The sequence below is a fragment of the Gasterosteus aculeatus genome, chromosome 4 (genome assembly GCF_964276395.1).
Source record: "Gasterosteus aculeatus chromosome 4, fGasAcu3.hap1.1, whole genome shotgun sequence".
NCBI lineage: Eukaryota > Metazoa > Chordata > Actinopteri > Perciformes > Gasterosteidae > Gasterosteus > Gasterosteus aculeatus.
The window spans coordinates 10,850,681-10,872,909 of record NC_135691.1 but is presented as its reverse complement, the minus strand read 5'-3'; the positions used below and the strand labels follow the sequence as shown (position 1 = coordinate 10,872,909).

General features: G+C 40.7%; 1 protein-coding gene across 1 annotated transcript in view; it reads right to left on the bottom strand.

The window, feature by feature from the left end:
• LOC120817833 (hemicentin-2) overlaps positions 1-20,570 on the bottom strand; it is a 50,889-nt gene extending 30,319 nt beyond the window's left edge. Inside the window, exons 1-7 of the mRNA XM_078102181.1 lie at positions 20,420-20,570; positions 18,945-19,265; positions 18,545-18,802; positions 12,073-12,393; positions 11,875-11,930; positions 2,746-2,947; positions 2,453-2,659 (exon numbers count right to left, since the gene is read on the bottom strand). Coding sequence (XP_077958307.1) covers positions 2,453-2,659; positions 2,746-2,947; positions 11,875-11,930; positions 12,073-12,393; positions 18,545-18,802; positions 18,945-19,265; positions 20,420-20,468 — 1,414 coding nt within the window. The 5' untranslated portion in view covers positions 20,469-20,570. The remainder of the gene's footprint in view (positions 1-2,452; positions 2,660-2,745; positions 2,948-11,874; positions 11,931-12,072; positions 12,394-18,544; positions 18,803-18,944; positions 19,266-20,419) is intronic.
• Positions 20,571-22,229: the final 1,659 nt, after the last annotated feature.

Genomic DNA, 22,229 nt, shown 5'->3' with positions numbered 1-22,229 from the left:
AAGACGTTAAAGCTTATTTTTAACATTAAGTTATGAATCTTAACTCTTCCCTCAAAACACAAAAAAGTCCACTTAAGATTGAGAAAGGGCCATAGCTTTACCGCAAAACCACTTCTGTTCAACCAGCTGTGAAATATTTATACATTTAAGTTAAGTCTTTGCGTGCTTCGCAGTTATCTCGTTAAAAAGCTGTTTTTCGTATAATTATTTTAATCTTTCTATCCAGGACATCACATTGCCCCAGTATTTTATTCAGGCATTCACAACAACTGGCAAAGTTTCTATTTAAACTTTTTTCCCTCTCCCTATGACATTTCTTTCAGTTTGCTCTCAATTTCAGCTCTGTTGTAATATATCCAGTGTCAGGAAAGACATCCAGCCTTAACATCACTGCCCCATGGCGTTAATTGCAATCAAACCCCCTCAGATTTATCATCTGACTCCTGGGAGCCATTCGTGATATTTGTGTACAACACTGGGCCAATCTCAGGTTTATTGTTGTGTATTACTGTGAGAGGGAGTCTACATAAGGGCACACGGGTGCAATTAACACGGGGTAATGATGCATGGGTGATGGGGAGATCGCACAGTTGTTACCGCTACCAGGATGCGCAACAAGTTCACAAACTAAATATAGATGCAGTTGTGTTTTATAAAATATAAAACTAATAAAGAAAACAAAAAGACTTGGAATCTCTGTGTGAGCGACTGAGGAACAGGATCTTCATCCTGCCGAGTGGCTCAATTGTTAGAATGAAAGTGAGATGGAATATCACCAAAACTCTGCACTGTGAAGTGTATCTACAAATTATGGTGCCATTGCTTTATTACTTTAGAATTTTATTTGACTCATTCTGCTTTTAAGTATTTTGGTATTTTTTCCTCCAAGCGACATCTCAACTGTCTGGCCTGAAATAACTGTGTGTCCAGATTCTTTTTTTTTAATTGTTCTCATAAATAACCGAATGAAAAGATAAATGCAAAGAAAAAATACTTTATTCTTTTTGAGGACATAAAATGGTTAAGACATTGCACTTGCAGAAAATAAAAAGTCCTATTTTACATTTTGTTTTATTCAACTTTCAGCAGTTATTAAAGTCTGTAATCAAAATGTCAACAAAGGGATGAACTGATTGATTGACTGGTCTTGTGTACGTGACAGTATACAAAACAACAACAACAATCTAACTAATTAAAGTTTTGAAAGGTTTTACAATATTACTCTTTTTAAACAAGGAAGAAAATATTTTTTTTTTAGTTATCAGTAAATAAAAAAAACACGAAACTATTATTCATATTCATATTATTCATGTAAATATGCCTAAGATAAATTCTGCCCAATTACAGTTTGGTCTTTAACTCACATTTTGAATGCAAAATCACCATTTTAAAAATATACAAAGCTTCCAAGTTAAGTAACTATAAAAAAAGTAAAAACAATTTATCTCTGCAACATTAACTTGACGTTTCTGAGAACAATATCAGTTTCCATGCACTTTTCAGATTATTCCAGTGGGTTTTAAATATCTGACATTAAAAGTGGGAAAATAAAACTGTTGAACTTTTTCAGACCTTCAAACCCTCAGATACATTGTTTTCAGCATAAAGCGAAGAGGTGGAACTCGATTTTACCATCAGTTCAAATGGCATCAAAATGAGTTTGAGTCATAAAACGTCAATTCATCTTTGCTGTGGACGCTTCATCCGTCTCCAAAGGCAGCGGTGCACTTCACAACAAGACGATCTCCGTACCACAATTGATCATAAGAAAAGCGTCCCTCTCTCACCAATCAGACTTTAGTGAAAAGAGTCAGACGACTCTGGATTCACAAAGTCAAAGATCAGATCTCAACCATCATAACAGAGTTCTCCTGATGTTCAACCCGTCGACGGACAACAGCGTCTTCAGCCAACTTGTTTTTCTTTTTCCTCCAAGGATAAAAGGCTGTGATCACAATTAAGAGAAGAAACAGCACAGCGAATCGCACTCCACACACGAGCAGGGAGGAACCTGCACGACCAAAATCACAAGTCAACTCTGTTCAGAGGCAGAAGAGACAGTTTCACTGGTAAACAGGCTAATTTTCTACTCTGTGTGTGTGTGTCACTCTTCAAACACAAAGGGGGGTCCTCGGTTATTCTAACTGTGGATGACACACAGTGAATGAAGATGAAACCTGTGAATAACTGATGTACTATAATAATAGTCTTCGTGGCGCAGGGGGTAGAGCGGGTGTGCTGGGAACTGCAAGGTTGGTGGTTTGAGTCCTGGCTGCCCCATGTCTCTGGTCGAAGTGTCCCTGAGCAAGACACCTAACCCCTAATTGCTCCCCGGGCAAAAGTGTAAAAAGCCATGGGTTTAAAGTGTAATGTAAGTTGCTTTGGATAAAAGTGTCTGCTAAATGACATGTAATAATAATATTTAGTTTTGTCTCCTCATGCTGTCACTCACCACAGGTAGAGACCGTCTCTTCTTTTGAGTGACTACTGACGTCATTCCTGACCGTTGATTCTGTGATGCCAGACTCCTTACCATCAGGTAACGTTGGTGTGTTTGTGGGGGAAGCTGTTGTCTCAATACACAGATAATTATTGGCTGCAAACACCCACTGTGATATGTGCGTCCCATCGGCTGAGGTGCAGTTAATGAAGATGAAGCCTGCGAGACAGAGACCAATAACTGATGTACCGATAATATTTATTATTGTTGACGTCACCGTTTTGTCGCCTCATGCTGTCACTCACCACAGGTAGAGACCGTCTCTTCTTTTGAGTGACTACTGACGTCATTCCTGACCGAGCAGACCAGTCGTCCTGAGACGTGTTGTTTCAGAGTGATGATGTTCGTCTCATTGTTTCCACCGAGGAGCTGAGAGTCTGTCAGAGTGTCTCCATCCAGAGTCCAGCTGTACTGAGGACTGTCTGCTCCCCCAGAGGAGCAGGACACCTTCTCTCCATGGGACAGACACTCATGGACCAGCAGGACAGAGGACACAGGAGCTGAAGGAAACGCACTCGGATGACTTTTCATATTGACATAATCTTGATCATTCTGTAGGGTTCCCGATACAGAGCAGTCCAGACATTGATACGGATATAGAGCACGTAGAGCATGAGATGCGTGTAATAAATAGTTATTTACCTTGAATGGTCAACTGTTGAACCCTGGAAACTGATGTCTTTCCATCTAAACCAAAGGTTTCAAGTTTATATTCACCACCATCAGTCCTGATCAGGTTATTGATCCTAAGTGTTCCATTACTGGGAGTAAAGAATAATCTGTTTTCTATCCTATTAAACACAATTGCATTGTTTCTCCCCTCTAGTATTATTGTTCTATTTTTTGACCATTGATATTTATATATTTCTGAGGCTTTGTCCAGCTTTGTCCTCAGCTGGAGGACCAGAGTTCCTCCCAAAGCTCCAAAACACTGAGCTCCGTTCTGTCGGCCGTCACAGTTGGTTTCCACACCTGAACATTTTGGAACAAAAAAATGAAACATTTTTAGGCATTTGCTCATTTAAAGCAACAATAGTGTGTTTGGTGCAGCTGTGTCTCTATCAGACAGCATTATGCAAACAGGCGTTTTGATGAGTGTTACACACTTTAGATTTAGCTGTAAAACATTTTGCCAAATTGTAGTTAACCCGTCCAGTTATAAGGAGTTCCTCCTGTGTTTTAACCTACAGCACTTTATTTTTAAATATACTGAAGGTCGAACAGTTTTAAAAATACACCAAATGATATTTCAGGCTGTATTTGGTAAATATTGTGCGTTTTGTGCAGCTTTGATTTTATCTAGAATGTTTAGATCTTAAGTTACAGTGGATCCATAAAACAGTGATGTCTTATTCTTTCAAGTGAAGATAAACATTGTGCAGCTGCAATGAAATATCAGTAAAATGTAATATAACATTTATTTGTGTTTCTAATGGAACTTTTAAGAACATTTGCTGTGGAAATGAGGCTCTGCTGGACTTATAAATAACATGAGTGCAATTTTAATATGGTTGAATCAGTTTAAATGAAATGTTTTAAAACTGTAGTAGAGAAAAATATGAATACAATTATCTGAATCCGTTCATCTTTGTAGAAAACTGAAAAGAAAACTTTTGTTGAGTTTTAGTTCACTTAATGCAGACAGAAAAAGTGTTCTTTTCCGATCGATAGAAAACATTTTATTAGTTACTTATGCAAAAACTTCCTTCTGCTTTACAGAACCTTTAGTTATTGAATACATTGTATTTCACGTGAAACACATTCTTTTAATTGTGACTGAGATAGTGAATCAGTATTTGCTTTAAACTCAATTTGAATTCTTTCCTTTTTTTAATGTACAATACTTGACTAAGAATGAAATAAATCTTGCAGCTTAAAGCTTTAACTACTTTCAAATATTAAATGAAACCTTCAGATGTTTTTCAACATAATGTATATAGAGAACATTAAGTAGGACTCTTTTGAACTGCACAATTTACATCATTTACATGAGTTAAACAGCTCACCATAAGAGACTCCGAGTATCATCACAAACAGTCCGATCACAGCTTCCATGTCTCCTCAGCGCTCAGCAGCTTTCTGACAAACCTTATTCAGTATTAAACATGCACACTGTGCAGAGACTGTTCTCTTAGTGATCCACTTCAGAGAAGAGAGGAAGAAGAACTTTTAGCCAACTCACATCTCACTTCCTCATTTATGAACATCAGTAAGACGAATAAAGCCTTAAATGGATGAAGATGAAACATGGAAATGGTTTCTGAAGCTTCCTGTGTTAAGAATAACTGTACTACACCACGAAATGGAAACAAAGTGTCATCATAAACAACACAACTTCTCACACAAAGATCTTCTGCTTTTTTGTGTGCGTGTGCACAGAGTGACATCTTGGTTTTTCATATAAAGTGTGGAAACTATTGCTTCAACTTTTTACATATACAGATACTTTATTTATTAATAGTGTTTGTGTGTTTGTTTGTGTTTTTTGGGGTGTGACTCCTCTTGAAGTTCTCAGTTACACATGATCAAGGAAGCAGGGAAAAGACTGATTTATTGGGATTCATCTTTAACAAAACATTCAGTCTAGTAAGACCTTTAATATTCTTTCTGTTGAGGTGTGGATGCTGGATTTCGCATGAGAATACATCATTTCAAAGTATTAACCAAACCTATTTTATTAAAGTATAAACCAAACTTTTTCGAGTTAACCGCTGTGTTTGGTGTGATGGAAATTGAAATGTCTTTGTTTAAAAAAAGGAAAGAAAACAAAAACAAAATGGTGTTATTTAATAAAAGCAACACGATGAACTAATCTAAAAAAACAAAAATGTCATCATTTGCAATTGAGCAGGTTTGCAATACGACATTAACAAAATTTGGTTAAAACTCTTCCAATGTTGAATACCTTTTTTATTTTGCTACAACATCGTGATAACAGAAAGGAACTGAGAGCAAGCGTGTTCACAAATGACTGTGGAATATTAAGCTTTCACAGCAGAATGAAGCCACATCCTGAACAACAGCTTCTACATGACTCATTGTCCACCGACATTTAACGGCTAAATGCAGACGTTCATTTTTAACAAAGAAAGAAGAAGTCCCTACGTATCCGTTCTTTTGTATTTGTGAAATGTTTAAGTGCTACATTGTATATATTAACTCACGCTCACTTTAAAGAAGAGAGAGAAAAGAGGAAGATGTAGAAATGTAAACTTTGTACTGACATATTAGGCCGAGGATTGCAAAAATGTTCTTTTAGAAACAAACCGCTGTAATAACACTAATTTTGTGCAACTCGTCGTACATTTGTCAATCTTTGTTTTTCAGTGGGAGAATTCCCCTGTTTTCATTTTCATGTTGGTTGCGCTGCACGTAAAATAGAAAATGATGCTCAGTGCACAGGCCATGTAAACCAGTGGTGTACAGGCTTACCTGCACACAAAATGGCTTAATAGATACATGTATTTAATGACATTATTACCTAAGATGAGATGATATCAAATCATAAATTAACATGGTGCACATTACTAAATGATTTTTACACTGACCTATAAATCTCCCCACACTACATTTCTTTACATTCACACTGTTCCACAGTAAAGAAGCTGTACTGTACAAATACCGCACTGTTGGGAATGGCCTTACACACGTAACTGTCATGATCTGACTTGGCTTTGGAGGTGTGGTTTCTGAGTTTCAGGCTGGGAGAGCAGGTTTCCCTGGTTACCTGGGCGGAGTCTGGTGGCTGCCTGCTGTCACACCTGTCCTGCATATACGATCATCAGGAACTCCTCCTAAGGAACAGCAGGAGCACCAGTCTTTGCCAGATCGTTTTGCCCTCCTAGTGGTAACTTGGCCAGCTCTCACCCGAGATTGATTTTCAAAAGAAAGAGTTTTTTGTTGCACTGACTTTTTTCGTGTTTCCCCGGCTTCCCCTCTCGCCCTCCGCGGCTTGGGAGAACCCCTCCAGCCAGCCGGATCATTACCTCTCCCTCCAGCGTGGATTCTACTGCACCGCTCCTCCCGCCTGGACCCCTGTGCCTGTCTGCCTCTCCAGCATCTTCCCCGGCCACGGATCCCGAACTAATTATTCAAATCCCTCTGCTGCCAAAATAAAATCTTTTTTTTTTTATCCTTTGAATCCTGCTTTTGCGTTCAACCTTCGTTCTGGCTATCACCCCATGACAGTAACACCATTTTGTTTGACATGACATAGGGGTAATGTGTTGGTTAATAGCTAGTGTGAAATTAAATCATTGACATCAATGGAATTATTAATAATTGCTGAGATCATTCACTAAATAAATAAATAACGGGGCACTGGCCTAAAAAGGGACTAATAACCAAACTATAAATCAAGTCTCATAATTGATATTCACTCGTTAAGAGCACGGAATTGAAGGTTTGAGTATTTCTACGCTGGCTATGTATCTAGCCAGCATTACAATACACATATGCACAAAATCACAGAAAACTGCTCCTTAAAGTATAACAGGTTTTATTAACTTCCAACTATACTAATCTGATCAATACCATGGGAAATCAACAAAAGCTATTATACGATATCCTAATGTCTAAACAACAAATAAAAACATTGATTCGTGCATGTGTAGGGGGAGGTGTGTGTGTGTGTGTGTGTGTGTGTGTGTGTGTGTGTGTGTGCGAGATAAGGAGGAAGAGCTCAGGAAGGGAACTAACTAGACGCTAAGCTACCGACCACATGGCTGAGGTGTTGCTGGCAGGCTGTGTTTGTACACCACTTGTGTTCCTCACATAGTTAAACCTCAGGCAGATGAAACATGAATAACTTAATATAAAAACATGATGGTGTTAAGAGATAAACACATTGAATGCTCAGTATTGTTGGGGATTTAAGTAGAAGTGCACGCCTAGTCATGGACATGATTGTACATGTAAAAATGTTTATTCTAGAATTGTAGTTTGTGTAATGTTAGATATTAGTTATTACATTAGCAAGTGAATGTAATATGAATCTAACACAAAGTATAGTCACGTAATTCATATAAACACTGTACACATTAACATTCTGTCAGAATGTGATGTTAAAACCTGGGGATGGAGGCTAGTTGCCGTCCATTATGGATTTCTCCCAATTTTCTCCCCAAAGAGGGTTTTTTGGGAGTTTTCTCTCCTGTCAGGTAGTAGATGAGCAACTGAATGTAAGACAGCCGATTGAGGCAAATGTTTTGAGTGTTGGACCACATATACTGGATTAGATCTTGTGATGAACGGTGATCATTAATGATGTGTTGTAATTAAAGTGTACTAGTTATAAGATGAAGGTTAAACGATGTATGCTTTGTTATATTCACTCATTGAGGCATAAAGCCGTATGTATCTCTATTGAATGCATTGGAATGTGAGGGACAGATAGGACAGAGAGGTTTCAGGTTACAGCTGCAGCTTCACACCTCGACGTGAAGGGGACAGTCCAGGAGGGGACCCTTTGAAGAATAAGCCAATGACATTCAAATGCACCAAAGAAGACACACCTCAAGAGTTTTCAAAGGACCAAAGCGGGGAAGAAACTGTTGAAAAAATTTCTGAAGCCGCTTTGATAAGTCACTTTATACTTGACTGAGAGAATTCTCTATTTCGCGAAATATTTTACTGTTTGTATTGTATTTCCCTTTGTAATTGTATTCCATATGACGTTGTTTAGCTAGTAAATGCTTTTAATTGTTTAATTTGAGCAAGTTGGCTCTCTTCATTCATCGTTTCCGGCCAGGGCCAGAGCATAGGAGTGAGGCCTCCTTCGAGGGGTTTCCGAACCCTAACAGTATGACAAGTCAAAATGTTTCTGGGACTAGATCTTAGTAAAGGAGGAAAAGTATGAGGAACTGAATGCAATGTGGTTGCTGGCAATCCAGTGAAACAATGTAATTTAACTGCATGCTTTATGCTATCAGCTACTAAAATAGAAAAATTTCATTACTAACTTTCCTGTTATTGTAAGCAGCGTGATTAAAGCTACACAGCCTTCTCATATTCATCACTGCATTTACTTTAATGAACCAAATGTGATACGATTGTCTCTATAATCACCTCTGCAACTGACTAAACCACGTTTTGAATTAAGCAGAAGTGTTGAAACTATGGAAACAGGAAATATGCTGCAAACTTTCTCATAGAAATTTCTCTAGAAACTGAACTATTTAAAAATGACCGTAAGGAAGATAGCATGGTCTAATTTGACTTCACACAAAACCAAGCGTTTAATGAATCCCCACTAAATACAGTAAGCATGAGAATACACGTTTATACTGTGAACTACTCATTCTACATCCGGTTCATGAATTAATTTCAGTCCAAGTATATTCTAACACTACATTACTTTGAAATCCAGTGAGCAAAAACAGGGACAGGACATTGCATTAAAAATTCATATTTACATCAGTTCACAGCGTGAAAGTAAACACGAAAATTACGAAACTGTCTGCAGCGGGTTCAACATTGTGTCGGTGTCACTGTGAACACTTCACTTCCCCGTACTCCACCACCTCCTCCTCTGCTCTCTGCTTCATCTGCCTCCCCGGCCGCGGCCCAATCCTGACCTCAGAATAGGTTAATTCCTGGTTGTCTTCTTCTGCAGAGTGAAAGTAAAGAGACACAAATGTATATTTAATGTTGAAATATATAAAGTCCTCAAGTACTTTTCTTAACAAAACATTTGAGGGGCTTGAACTGTACTGGAATCCTTCATGCCAATTTGTACTACTTTATTCTATAAACTACAACAATAAAAGCCTGCTTTTACCTTAATGCAGTGGTTCTCAAACGTTTTCTGTCGGGCCCTACTTTGGATGTGGAAAAATGTTCGGGCCCCAACAAAAATGTAACAAAATGGTCCATGCTGAATTTTTATTGAAATAACGACAATTTTGTGACTCCATGTGTGCTTTTATTAATAATAGAATTTAAAAAATTTAAGTCACTTTCATGTAAACTAGATTGCTCCATCAGACAAAAACAAACAAAATGTGCACATTGTTAGAGTTGTTGTTCAAAAAAAGAACTATTATTTGTCAAAAATAGCCCAAAGAAGTCAACACAAAGCATCACTGTAAGTTACAGTACAAGTAAGTAAAGTTTTAACTTAACAGTTCAACTTTTAACAGTTAAGTTCAAATCTAAAACTTGTCAGACCTCTTTGTAGGGTCCACAGGATGGAGATGTACATTAAATGGACATCCCCCTGTAATCCATGTATTCCATGTACTAGTTATTTATTTGATTTTCTAATTATTTGATTATTAACTTGATATATGTTCCTTTGCCAAGAGATATTGTGTACATGTTTTAGTAAGTGAGAGAGTTAAGCTCATGCAGGCACTAAGGTCACCTAAGGGGTCCTTGTTTAGGAGACAAACGGGAGATGGAGAGAGAGGAAGAGAAGGAAGAAGGAAAAGAGACCTGTAACTTGGCGCTGATGCACACTTCTTACACGTTTAAACTGAGGAATAAAGCATTCGTCAAAAACGAACGCACGCCTGGATGTCACATATGTCCATGTATGCTACATCTTTAGTTAAAGAAAAGTAAGTGGACATAACTAAACAGGGCTGTGATGTTTTACAATGCGGTTCGATCCGTGTTCTCTCCATAGTTTTTATGTCTCAGTGTCCTTGAGCGAGACACTGAAGCCCCAGTGCTTCACAGCAGCACACTGCTCCTTAATTACTACGGATAGGGAAAATGCAGAGAATAATTTCCCCATGTGGATTATATATATATATATATATATATATATATATATATATATATATATATATATATATATATATTATAAAGGATTATAAATATAATAATCTAAAAAATAATTTCTCCCGCGCCCAACCTGTAATACATCCACGCCCCACAGTTTGAGAACCACTGCCTTAATGCATGATCTATTGGTATATTTAGGTTTTCCAGAAATGTGTTACATATTGTAAGCAACATTTTCAATGTTTGTAGTGGAGTTAAAGTAGTTTCCTTCCAAGTAATAAACATAATGGATCTGACTAGCTCCTCCACCACAGTATGTTGGTTCAATGAATTATTAAAGTCATAGCTTGACATTTTGGAAGTTAATTTTACCAAAAGCTGGACTGAAAGGAAAATAGAACAGTTGCGCTTGTCTCAACGTCATCACATTTTTGGCAAAAATGTAAACAAGCACATTGCCATAAGGGTCATTAGCAGTTACATGTTGGGAAAAGGGATTTTTGTTCTGTACCTTTAGGTTTGTTTTCTCGCTTTTTCTTCAGAGCACAGACGACAGAGACCCCGACCACTAACAGAATTACGAGAACAGCCAGGACACAAACTGCTGTTGTCAATGATCCCACTGTAAAAAACACACACAAGAGACACGCAGAACTTTGTCAAACATTACAAGTGTTTTTGTTGAGAATGGAGAACACACATAACGGAAATTACTTGAATAAATTCACTGCAGAGGAGTTAATAACGTCTCATGAATCACAACTGGGGGAGGGTCCAGTTTTATTGGTAGATGTGAAATTACCGTTGAGGTTAGTTGATACTGTGATACCAGACTCCTCACCATCGCGTAACGGTGCTGTGTTTGTTGGGAAATCTGTTTCTGTCTCAACACGCAGAGTATTGTGTGCAAACAGCCACTGTGATATGTGCGTCCCATTGGCTGAGGTGCAGTTAATGAAGATGAAGCCTTCAAGAATAACTGATGTACCTGTCACAGTGTGGTTTTGTGTCCTGTTTTGTAGTTTCCTGCCTCTTGTGGTCATGGTTTAGCTTTACATCCTGTCGTGTCAGCCCCTGTGATTGTCTGCCGTGATCACCGGCATCATCCCTGTGTATTTAAGCCATGTGTGTCTCTTGTCCCTGGTCGCGTCGTTACTGAATGTCTTTCCCGAAGAGTCCGTTTGTGAGTCCCGTTCTAGCTGCGTTTTGCCCCTTGGCAGTTAGATTTTTTTTTTTAATGAAGTAGTTTTTATTAAACTCTGCAAGTAACCCCTTACGATAGAATGACGCAACCATACAAGGACAGAGAGTTTTGTCCCTTGAATCAGTTTGGGGAACCCGTCTTGCCTGGGGCGGGCCACGCCACATTCAGCAGGATGCCTGTCTCTGGGGCAACTGCTTACCCCAAATCTCCACCTGGCTTCCTGGCAGCGGCCTACGTCTCTCCCGGAGCCCCCGGGTGGCGTTTCTGTTGTCGTTCTCGTTTTGATTAAAGTACTTTTGTTTGGAAATCTGCGATTAAGTTCTGCTTCCGCCAATCGGTTGTGACAGTACTGATAATATTTAGTATTAATACTTGTTAGTATTGTCTGTCAGTGTGTCCAGCTGTACTGAGGACTGTCTGCTCCCTCAGAGGAGCAGGACACCTTCCTCTCTCCATGGGACAGACACTCATGAATCAGCAGGACAGAGGACACAGGAGCTGAAGGAAACGGACTAGGATGACTTTTCATATTGACATAATCTTGATCATTCTGTAGGGTTCCTGATACAGAGCAGTCCAGACATTGATACGGATATAGAGCACGTGGAGCATGAGATGCGTGTAATAAATAGTTATTTACCTTGAATGGTCAACTGTTGAAACCTGGAACCTGATGACTTTCCATCGGAACCAAAGGTTTCAAGTTTATATTCACCACCATCAGTCTTGATCAGGTTATTGATCCTGAATATTCCATCACTGGGAGTAAATAATGATCTGTTTTCTATCCTATTAAATGAGGTTTTATTGTTATTCCCCTCTAGTATTATTGTTCCATTTTTTGACCATTGATATTTATGTATTTCTGAGGCTTTGTCCATCAGCTGGAGGACCAGAGTTCCTCCCAAATCTCCAAAACACTGAGCTCCGTTCTGTCGGCCGTCACAGTGGGTTTCCACACCTGAACAACAAAAAAATGAATGACTTTTAAGCATTTGCTAATTTAAAGCAACAAGAGTGTGTTTGGTGCAGATGTGTCTCTATCAGACAACGTTATGCAAACAGGTGTTTTGATGAGTGTTGTCAGTTTATATTCAGCTGTAAAACATTTTGCCAAATTGTGAGTTTAGGAGTTCATCCTGTGTTTTACACCTACAGCACTTTATTTTTAAGTATACTGAAAGTCAAATATTTTGAAATAACACCAAATTGTATTTCAGGCTATATTTGGTAAATATCTATCAAATAATGCACACAATATTAAGAAAAGTTCAGAAATTCGACCTGCATCTCTGAGGAGAATGATTAAACTTAAGACTTGATATTAAAAGTGAAACACTTCACCATGAGAGACTCCCAGAAGCATCACAAACAGTCCAACCACAGCCTCCATGTTTCCAGGGTCCAACAAAACGTGTCTGCTGTTCTCTGAGAAGCAAACAAGCAAATCCCACTGAACAGCCTGAAGAGAGTCCCGCTAATGAACAGCCTCTGAGGAGAATGTGTGAAGACTACGAACCGACCAGAGCGTTGTTGGGTTCATCTATTAGTAAATGGAGAGAGGAAGGAAGGTGAGTGTTACGAGTTTCACTTCCCCTTTTAACCTCCAACAACATGACTTCTGTCAGGGATGAAAAGTCAACATTTATTATGAAACAAACACATCTAACTATTCAAATTCAATACGATATACATAATCTTGTATCATCACGTGTGTGCTAAAATGATTTCATATGAACGATTCTTTGCTGTAAAACAAACAGTAATATCAAATTGCATTTCCTTGTAAAAGTACTGATTTTACGATTCCATTATTTATTTTATCTACAACAATCCATATTCATTTTCACAGCTGTTATTATGTATTCAGTGTTTTCCCATCAAATATTTGATGAAGGATCTTAAATTGGTCATGTGTATTCTAAAATGTGCAGCGGTGCACTTCACAACAAGACGATCTCCGTACCACAATTAATCAAAAGAAAAGCGTCCCTCTCTCACCAATCAGAGACGTGGCCGAGTGAAAAGAGTCAGACGACTCTGGATTCACAAAGTCAAAGATCAGAACACAACCATCATGACAGAGGTCTCCTGAGGTTCAACCCGTCGATGGACAACAGTCTTCAGCCAACTTGTTTTTCTTTTTCCTCCAAGGATAAAAGGCCGTCACAATTAAGACAATGTAGGATATTAGAAACAACTATACATTACATTACATTACATGTCATTTAGCAGACGCTTTTATCCAAAGCGACTTACATTACACTTTAAACCCATGGGTATTTCACATTTTGCCCAGGGAGCAATTAGGGGTTAGGTGTCTTGCTCAGGGACACTTCAACATGGAACATGGGGCAGCCTGGAATCGGACCAACAACCTTGTGCTTCCCAGCACACCTTCTCTAACCCCTGTGCCACGACGACCCGGTTCATAAAATTAATAAAAATGCATATATTGCACACCAGAATACAGCCATGATTGTGAAACTGTGTAATCAATAAAGTAATGACAATATTGTAAAACCACTGTAATTCTGCAACTGTAATAGAATAATACCAATGCAGTTATGATTGTATTTGATGTAATGTAATCAACTGGAATGCATGCATGTAGTACTTGCACAACAACTGATATTGACTGAGGGTCATTCAAAATCCGAGTTACATTGAACTCACCAGAAGACCACTCCCAGAGGTGTGGACACTAACTTTCACACCTTTAAGCATTGTTATAAATACCTGTAGGAACCATTGTTCTCGAGTTGGCTGGTGGAGGCAACAGACGGGCACTATGGGGGGGGGATCAAAAGGACTGACCTGGGGCCTGTTGGTTGCTGAGACCAGCGGCTCCTCAGCTGAGATGTTCTTTTTACCACAACTTCATCTCCTCTATTAAATACATTTGATTTTAACCCTTTGATCAGTGATGACCTCTGTCTGTCCGGCGTTTCTTCATTTTTGAACACAACAACAACAAACAGCACAGCACTTCGCACTCCACACGCGAGCAGGGAGGAATCTGCACGACAAAAAATCACATGTCAACTTGGTTCAGAGGCAGAGGAGACGGTTTCACTGCAGGGCTCATTTTTTACTCTGTGTATACATGTGTGTGTGTGTGTGTGTGTATGTGTGTGCTTGCGTGTGTGTGTGTGTGTGTGTGTGTGTGTGTGTGTGTGTGTGTGTGTGTGTGTGTGTGTGTGTGTGTGTGTGTGTGTGTGTGTGTGTGTGTATGTGTATCACTGTTCCGAGCCACAGTGTGATGCAGGGGTTAATTGACAATGATAACAATTACCTTACCAGATGTTTGCTCAATGCACAGTTTCATTGGCTACAAATAACCAGTGTGATATGTGCCTCCCATTGGTTGAGATGCAGTTAATGAAGATGAAACCTGTGTGTAGAGGCCCTAACACCTTTCCATTGTATGTGTTAAGCCATTATACGGCGAACTAGGGGGGAAACATGTTCGGACGCGTGTTCTGCCACAAATAAATTCACTGCCCAGGGCGCTGAGTGTCTTTAAGTCCACAGACAAGTACCAATGTCCATTTCCTCGCATCACATCACACAGCATAAGACGCCACCTCGTTGCACAACACAGTCAAAAACTCTCTGCTTCCCATCCCCCCTGTTCCCATTAGCAGGCACTTACGTAAATGCATTTCTATGGTAATGTTCCCCCTGTGTTTATGTGTAGGAACTGCATGTCCCAATTCACCCTAGTAATCCTCTTCAGGTAAGAAAAGGAGTAGAAATTTTAGCCAACTTCTACTGCCTTGGACTTCATTATTGTCTATTTAATGCTTCTGTTTCCTCAGTACACTTGACGTCTTTGCAATGAGACCAACCAAAATGTCCTCCTTTTTATTCATGTGAAAAAAGTGAGTTTTGTCAGATGCATGAATACAAAATACTATAAGCTGCCCCACGGTGCACAAATATGCTTATGATATCTCACTGCTGTTTGGCCGCAGTGGAATAAATTCTTGCTGTAATCTCTGTGTGACAGGAATTTAGGGGAAAACCACCAACTACGCCACCCGGGGACTCACACCCTAAAAAATACTGATTTAAGATTTTAAAATACCCAATGCACGCAAATAAGTCACTGTGGATGAGGCAGGGACATGTTTGTTGTATTTTAAGAAAAGGGTTTTATTTGAAAAAACAATAAAACCAAGGTAATCACAAATCACTAAAAGACACGCAAGTAGGTTCAACACAGCAAATGCAACAGAGCAAACAAACAGCTGAGGGCAGTTGAAAGAAAAACTAAAGAAAACAAAGATTACAAAATTGAAAATTGCAAAACAGCAGCAGCCTCTCTCTCTCGGTCTCTCTCTGTGCATGATGGAGTGAGGTTTTGCGTTGAGTGAGCTGCTGATAGGGTGGCCATTCGTCCGGCTTTTAAATGCCCTGTCCGGCTGCAGGCGCAGCCTTAAGCCGGACACTCGTTGGTCCTCCTTTTGAGAAAATAACTAAAAAGGTCCGCCTTTTGACACATTACCTCGTTAGTTTAATACGTATCGGCTAAAAATGTGTGTCAAAATAAGTAATTTCATTGGTTACATGTTCGTGTAGTTCTTTTTTTTACTCCCCCCCGTCAACAAATGCCTAAGAAACGAAGAAAGATTCATCTCATTCACCCCCATCACTAGTGTCCTCCTTTTTGACGTGAAGGAAATGGCCACCCTAGCTGCTGAGCGAGTCGTTTTTAGACTTTTATTTTCTTTCCCCTAGTTTTTTTAATTGCTTTAAAGTGCTTTAGTGGTAGTGTGTTCACGTCAAGTTGGGTTTAAGTTTGTTCGGCGGAAGTTGGGTGTGGGTTTATTGGGCGTTTTTCTCCTGCCGGTGTCTCCGGTCGGTAAATAGACAATATCTGTCCCGGTCCCTCACGCGAAAGCACGGCATGGAAATGAGGGCCGACCACAGCGCGCAGGACGTCGCTTCTGGCCGTGAGGGAAAAGGAGCCTTCGTGCAGGTGTTGCCACTGAACGCAACCGGGTTGGTTCCGTCCAACATCCCTCCGTTCATCACCGCCGAGCTCCTCAGCGGAGAGCTGTCCGGACACGGAACGTTGGTGTCACCGATCCAAAAGATCTCATCTGGATGTAAGTCTCAGTTGCCGAAGCACGTGGTGTCTCACCGCAGACACCTGTACCTGTTCCTTAAGAACCGCAGTGTGGAGCTCCACCTCCGGTTCCATGTGAAGGTACATGATTACGAGTACGTGATATTTGCAACATCCTTGTCGATGAAATGTTTCGGATGTGGTGAGGAGGTGCACTCCGTGGGGGCCCGGCCAATATAAATAAATCAAATACATTGAAATGTATATTAAATACTAAACTCTCGAGCTCTCTGAAGACCCCAGGACTGCAGAGAGCCTTCACATCTTCCGGCGCAAACTAAAGACCCACCTCTTCACACACTGCCTCGACCTGCCTAAAAGACTAACAAATTGTAGCACTTAAATTGTACATGAAATTGCATTTTGTTGTTTCCTGCTCATCTGAGTTTGTATCTCTATGGTTGAATGCACTTATTGTAAGTCGCTTTGGATAAAAGCGTCAGCTAAATGACATGTAATGTCATGTAATGTAAATGTAATGTAAACTGTTGATAATGATGAAACTTAATCCAACATGCAGCATTTAATTCAACGTTTACTTTACAGTAACATCCGACCACTAAGTAAAAAGTTGCAACCGTCACAACCTTATTGATGAATTTTATTTTCTAATTGTCAATCACATTTATTTTGGAGGGCTACTGTGCGAACATTAAACCACCAAAACTCAAAATAAGCAAACAACAACAATGCAGAGAGACCACTGCTATTGAATCAAATGATGAAGTAATTAACTTTATTTGAGATGGATTAAAGGATGTTCTTAAAGACCTCAAAACAACTGTAAGGGTCTTAATTGTAAGCATCAGTATTTTATCATTAAAGAGGTGGTGCTGCTGTTGAGATTAACATGACGTGTCGACATTTCACTGATCACACAATGTTGATGATGTTTTTTTCAACATTGAAGCAAAATACAAAAGAATACTTTCATAAAGTCAAAGTAATGTGAGAAGTCCTGTTCATTGTTAATCGTCCGGTGAGTTCATGTCCAAATTCAAGGTGTTTTTACCTTAAGGATGAATAACGGACAAAAAAGAACATAATTATTTATCAGTTAAAGCAGAATGAAAACAAAAAGACACTTTCAGCAAAGTCGTCTGGTGCAAACAGGCTTTTGAAGTCTTACCTGTCTTCCTACGACGCCTCACTTTACATCAGACGCAGCAACACAAAACCACCATCAGAAGAGCAGCCACCACTGAACAGACAGGGATCAAGATGTGCCAGATGTTTCCTGGGAAGGAGAGACCACAATGGTGGAAAGCTGGAAAGTCTACATTCAGGACATGGTCAAACCCTACATCCCGACCCGCACTCTCCGCTGATCTGCATCCGAAAAACTGCTTGTTCTTCCCTCACTGACAGCAAAACACTCGACCAGATCACGACTCTTTGCTGTCCTTGCTCCGAAATGGTGGAACGAGCTCTCTGAAGACACCAGGACCGCAGAGAGCCTTCACATCTTCCGCCGCAAACCAAAGACACACCTCTTCATAGCAAATTGTAAATTAGCTTATTTGATGAAATTTCACTTTGTTGTTTCTTGCTCTTCTTGAGTTTGTATCCCTATGATTGAATGCACTTATTGTAAGTCGCTTTGGATAAAAGCCTCAGCTAAATGACATGTAATGTAATGTGATGTACATCACATGAGTTACGTTAACTTAAATTAGTTTTTCACTTGAATGTTATTCATGTTACTTTTTTTGGGGACGTGAGATTACCGTTGAGGTTAATTGACACTGTTATGCCAGTTTCCTTACCATAAAATAACGATGCTGTGTTTGTGGGGGAAGCTGTTGTCTCAATACACAGAGTATTATTGTGCGCAAACACCCACTGTGATATGTGCGTCCCATTGGCTGAGGTGCAGTTATGGAAGATGAAGCCTGTGAGACAGAGACCAATAACTAATGTACCGATAATATTTAGTATTGTTGACGTCACCGTTTTGTCGCCTCATGCTGTCACTCACCACAGGTAGAGACCGTCTCTTCTTTTGAGTGACTACTGACGTCATTCCTGACCGAGCAGACCAGTCGTCCTGAGACGTGTTGTTTCAGAGTGATGATGTTCGTCTCATTGTTTCCACCGAGGAGCTGAGAGTCTGTCAGAGTGTCTCCATCCAGAGTCCAGCTGTACTGAGGACTGTCTGCTCCCTCAGAGGAGCAGGACACCTTCCTCTCTCCATGGGACAGACACTCATGGACCAGCAGGACAGAGGACACAGGAGCTGAAGGAAACGCACTAGGATGACTTTTCATATTGACATAATCTTGATCATTCTGTAGAGTTCCTGATACAGAGCAGTCCAGACATTGATACGGATATAGAGCACATAGAGCATAAGATGCGTGTAATAAATAGTTATTTACCTTGAATGGTCAACTGTTGAACCCTGGAACCTGATGACTTTCCATCTGAACCAACGGGGTCAAGTTTATATTCACCACCATCAGTCCTGATCAGATTATTGATCCTAAGTGTTCCATTACTGGGAGTAAAGAATGATCTGTCTTTTAACATATTATACACAATGGCATTGTTTTTCATATTCAGTATTGTTGTTCCATTCTTAATCCATTGGTATGTTTGAATTTCTGAGGCTTTGTCCATCAGCTGGAGGACCAGAGTTCCTCCCAAAGCCCCAAAACACTGAGCTCTGTTCTGTCGGCCGTCACAGTGGGTTTTCACACCTGAACATTTTGCAAAGAAAAAATGAAACATTTTTAGGCATTTGCTAATTCAAAGCAACAATACTGCGTTTGGTGCAGCTGTGTCTCTATCAGACAACATTATGAAAACGTGGAAATGATGAATAATATTTATTCTACAGCCTTAAAGAAAGATGCTAGTGGAAGTGAATCACGTGTTTCGTTTCATCAATTTGGCTTTGCTGGTTTTATTTTTGTTTAAAATATACTTTTTAACTATTATAATTAAACCCAAAGTGGAGAGAAATATTCCGAACATGCCCCTTGGGTGGTATTATTTAAACACAGTAGCATAGGATCCATCTTTTAAAAAATGCCAGTTGTGTGTGTGCGTTTGTGTTCATGTGTCTGTGCGTGTGTGTGTATTTGTGTAGGTGTTGTTTTGGGTGTGATTCACTCCCCCTGTAGTCTGTGAAAATGTGCCTCCTGCTAGCTGCTTGTGTTTAATGAGCTACACATGATCAAGGAAGCAGGGACATGATTGATTTAGTAGGATTACTCTTTTCAACAAAATGCTGTAACTGCACTATTTGCTACTAACTTTGCTTCTCTGTGTGTAAAAAGCTCATCTGACTCCACATCTGGAGGAGAGTTTCACCCCAGGACCTTGGGTCTGCTAACTTGAAGCACTGGTGAGTCTAAAGAGGCTCTAGTTCTGGACTATTAGTATTATTTTATTATTACTATTTTTTTTAAATAATCTGTTGTAAAGACATTTTTCGTTTTGGAAAAATCAAAATCTGTGTCTTGTAATTAAAAAGCTGCAATCTTCACATCCTTTTTGATGAGTATTTTTTTTTGTGTTTTTTCAACATTAAAGGCAGATACAAAATAATACTTTTATCAGGTCAAAGTAATGCAAGGAGTTCTGTTCCAACAGTAGTGCGTTTCGTGCAACTGTGTCTCTGCCAGACAACATTATTTAAACCTAGAAATAATAAATATGAAAAGTCTAGAAATCAATATATCACAATAGGACCATTCCCCATAGATGCTAGCTAGCATATTTAGATCTTAAGTTATGGTGGCTCCATAAAACCATGATGTCTTAATCTTTCAAGTTAAGATAAACATTATGTAGCTGCAATGACATATATATTCACCTGCATTAAATGTGTCATTTTTCAACAGCTCACCGTGAGAGGCTCCGTGTATCATCACAAACAGTCCGATCACAGCTTCCATGTCTCTTCAGCGCTCAGCAGCTTTCTGACAAACCTTATTCAGTATAAACATGCACACATGAGAAGAGACTGTTCTCTTAGTGATTGACTTCAGTAAAGAAAGGAAGAAGACATTTTTGCAAACTCTCAACTCAGTTCCTCATTTATGAACATCAGTAAGCCTTAAATGGATGAAGATGAAACATGGAAATGGTTTCTGAAGCTTCCTGTGTTAAGAATAACTGTACTATACCACGAAATGGAAACAAAGTGTCATGATAAACAACACAACTTCCGACACAAAGATCGTCTGCTTTCATGTTGTATTAAAACATTTGTCCAATGTGCACAGTGTGACATCTTTGTTTTTCTGAAAACTATTGCTTTAACTTTTCACATAAGCAGAAACTTTATTTCTGAATACATCATAAAGTTTATTTGTGTGTGTATATGCATGTGGGTACATTTGTGTTTGTGTGTGTGTGTGCGAGTGGTTTTTGTGGTGTGACTCACTCCCCCTGTAGTCTGTGATAAAGTTGCCTCCAGCTAGCTGCTTGTGTTTAATGAGCTACACGTGATGAAGGAAGCAGGGAAACGATTTCCCACCCCTCGTCTACATCGAAGGTCGACTACCAGCACTTGGTTTCTGCCCACCGGCCCCCAACGTTGTTTTAGCATGTTTATCTTCCTTCCATATATTCGCGCTCCGAAGCTGAGGACCATTGAGTAGCCTTGACACATGACTTGTATGTGTTTCAATTCTGTCTCCTGTTTGCAAACATTAAATCCTGTTCAACGATGTTACACTGCGTGAAGTAGAATTTTTCTATGATCACTGTTGTAGGAAGGTTGGATTTGATAGTTACAGTCGGGTAGGTTAGGTACAGTCGTTTTTGGAAATGTTTGAGGCGATGGCGGGGGCGTGTGCGTGGCCGGGGGACGAGTGGGCGATCCGCCTGTGGCCGCTCCTGACCGGGGAGGCACAGACAGCAGCCCTTGGTCTGCCACCCGGGTCCAGGCACGTCTACAACGATGTGAAAAGAGCCATCATGGACCGGCTGGGGCTCTCCCCCGAGGACCACAGGAGACAGTTTCTGGGAGGTGAGGCTGGGGCCGGGGGACCGCCCATTCGCGTTCGCACAGAGACTCCGAGACGCGGCCAACAGGTGGCTGCAGCCGGAGGGAGCTGGAGGAGCGCCGGCGATGGTGGAGAAGGTGGTGGTGGAACACTTACTGGAGGGCCTGCCGCCGCGGGCCGCGGCCTGGGTCCGGCACCACCGGCCGGGTAAGTTGGAGGCCGCCGTCACCGTCGCGGAGGACCACCTGGCGGTTCACTCCGGCGGGCAAGGAGAGGGCGGTCGGCCGGCCACATCACCGCGGCCCGTCCCCGCACCACAAAGGAGGGCCCCGCAGCCCATCGTGGCTCGGCCCCTGCCGACCCTGCGACATCCTGCCTTTCAACAGAGTACCAATCCACCCGGCCTGACCGGAGAGAGAGACCAGGTACAGTACGGTGGAGAAAGAGTGCCTGGCCATCCGGTGGGTGGTCGACTCCCTGCGGTACTACCTCCTGGGACGCCAGTTCACCCTCTGTTCGGACCACGCCCCGCTGCAGTGGCTCCATCCCGCGTGAGGGATGCCAACGCCCGGATCACTCGGTGGTATCTGGCTCTACAGCCTCTCCCGCCCTCAGGGTGGAGGGGGGGTCGGTTCAGCCGGATGGCTCCCCGGCATAAGTTGGGCGGTGGGGGTATGTGGTGGCTGGGTGTGGTTAGCTCAGCTG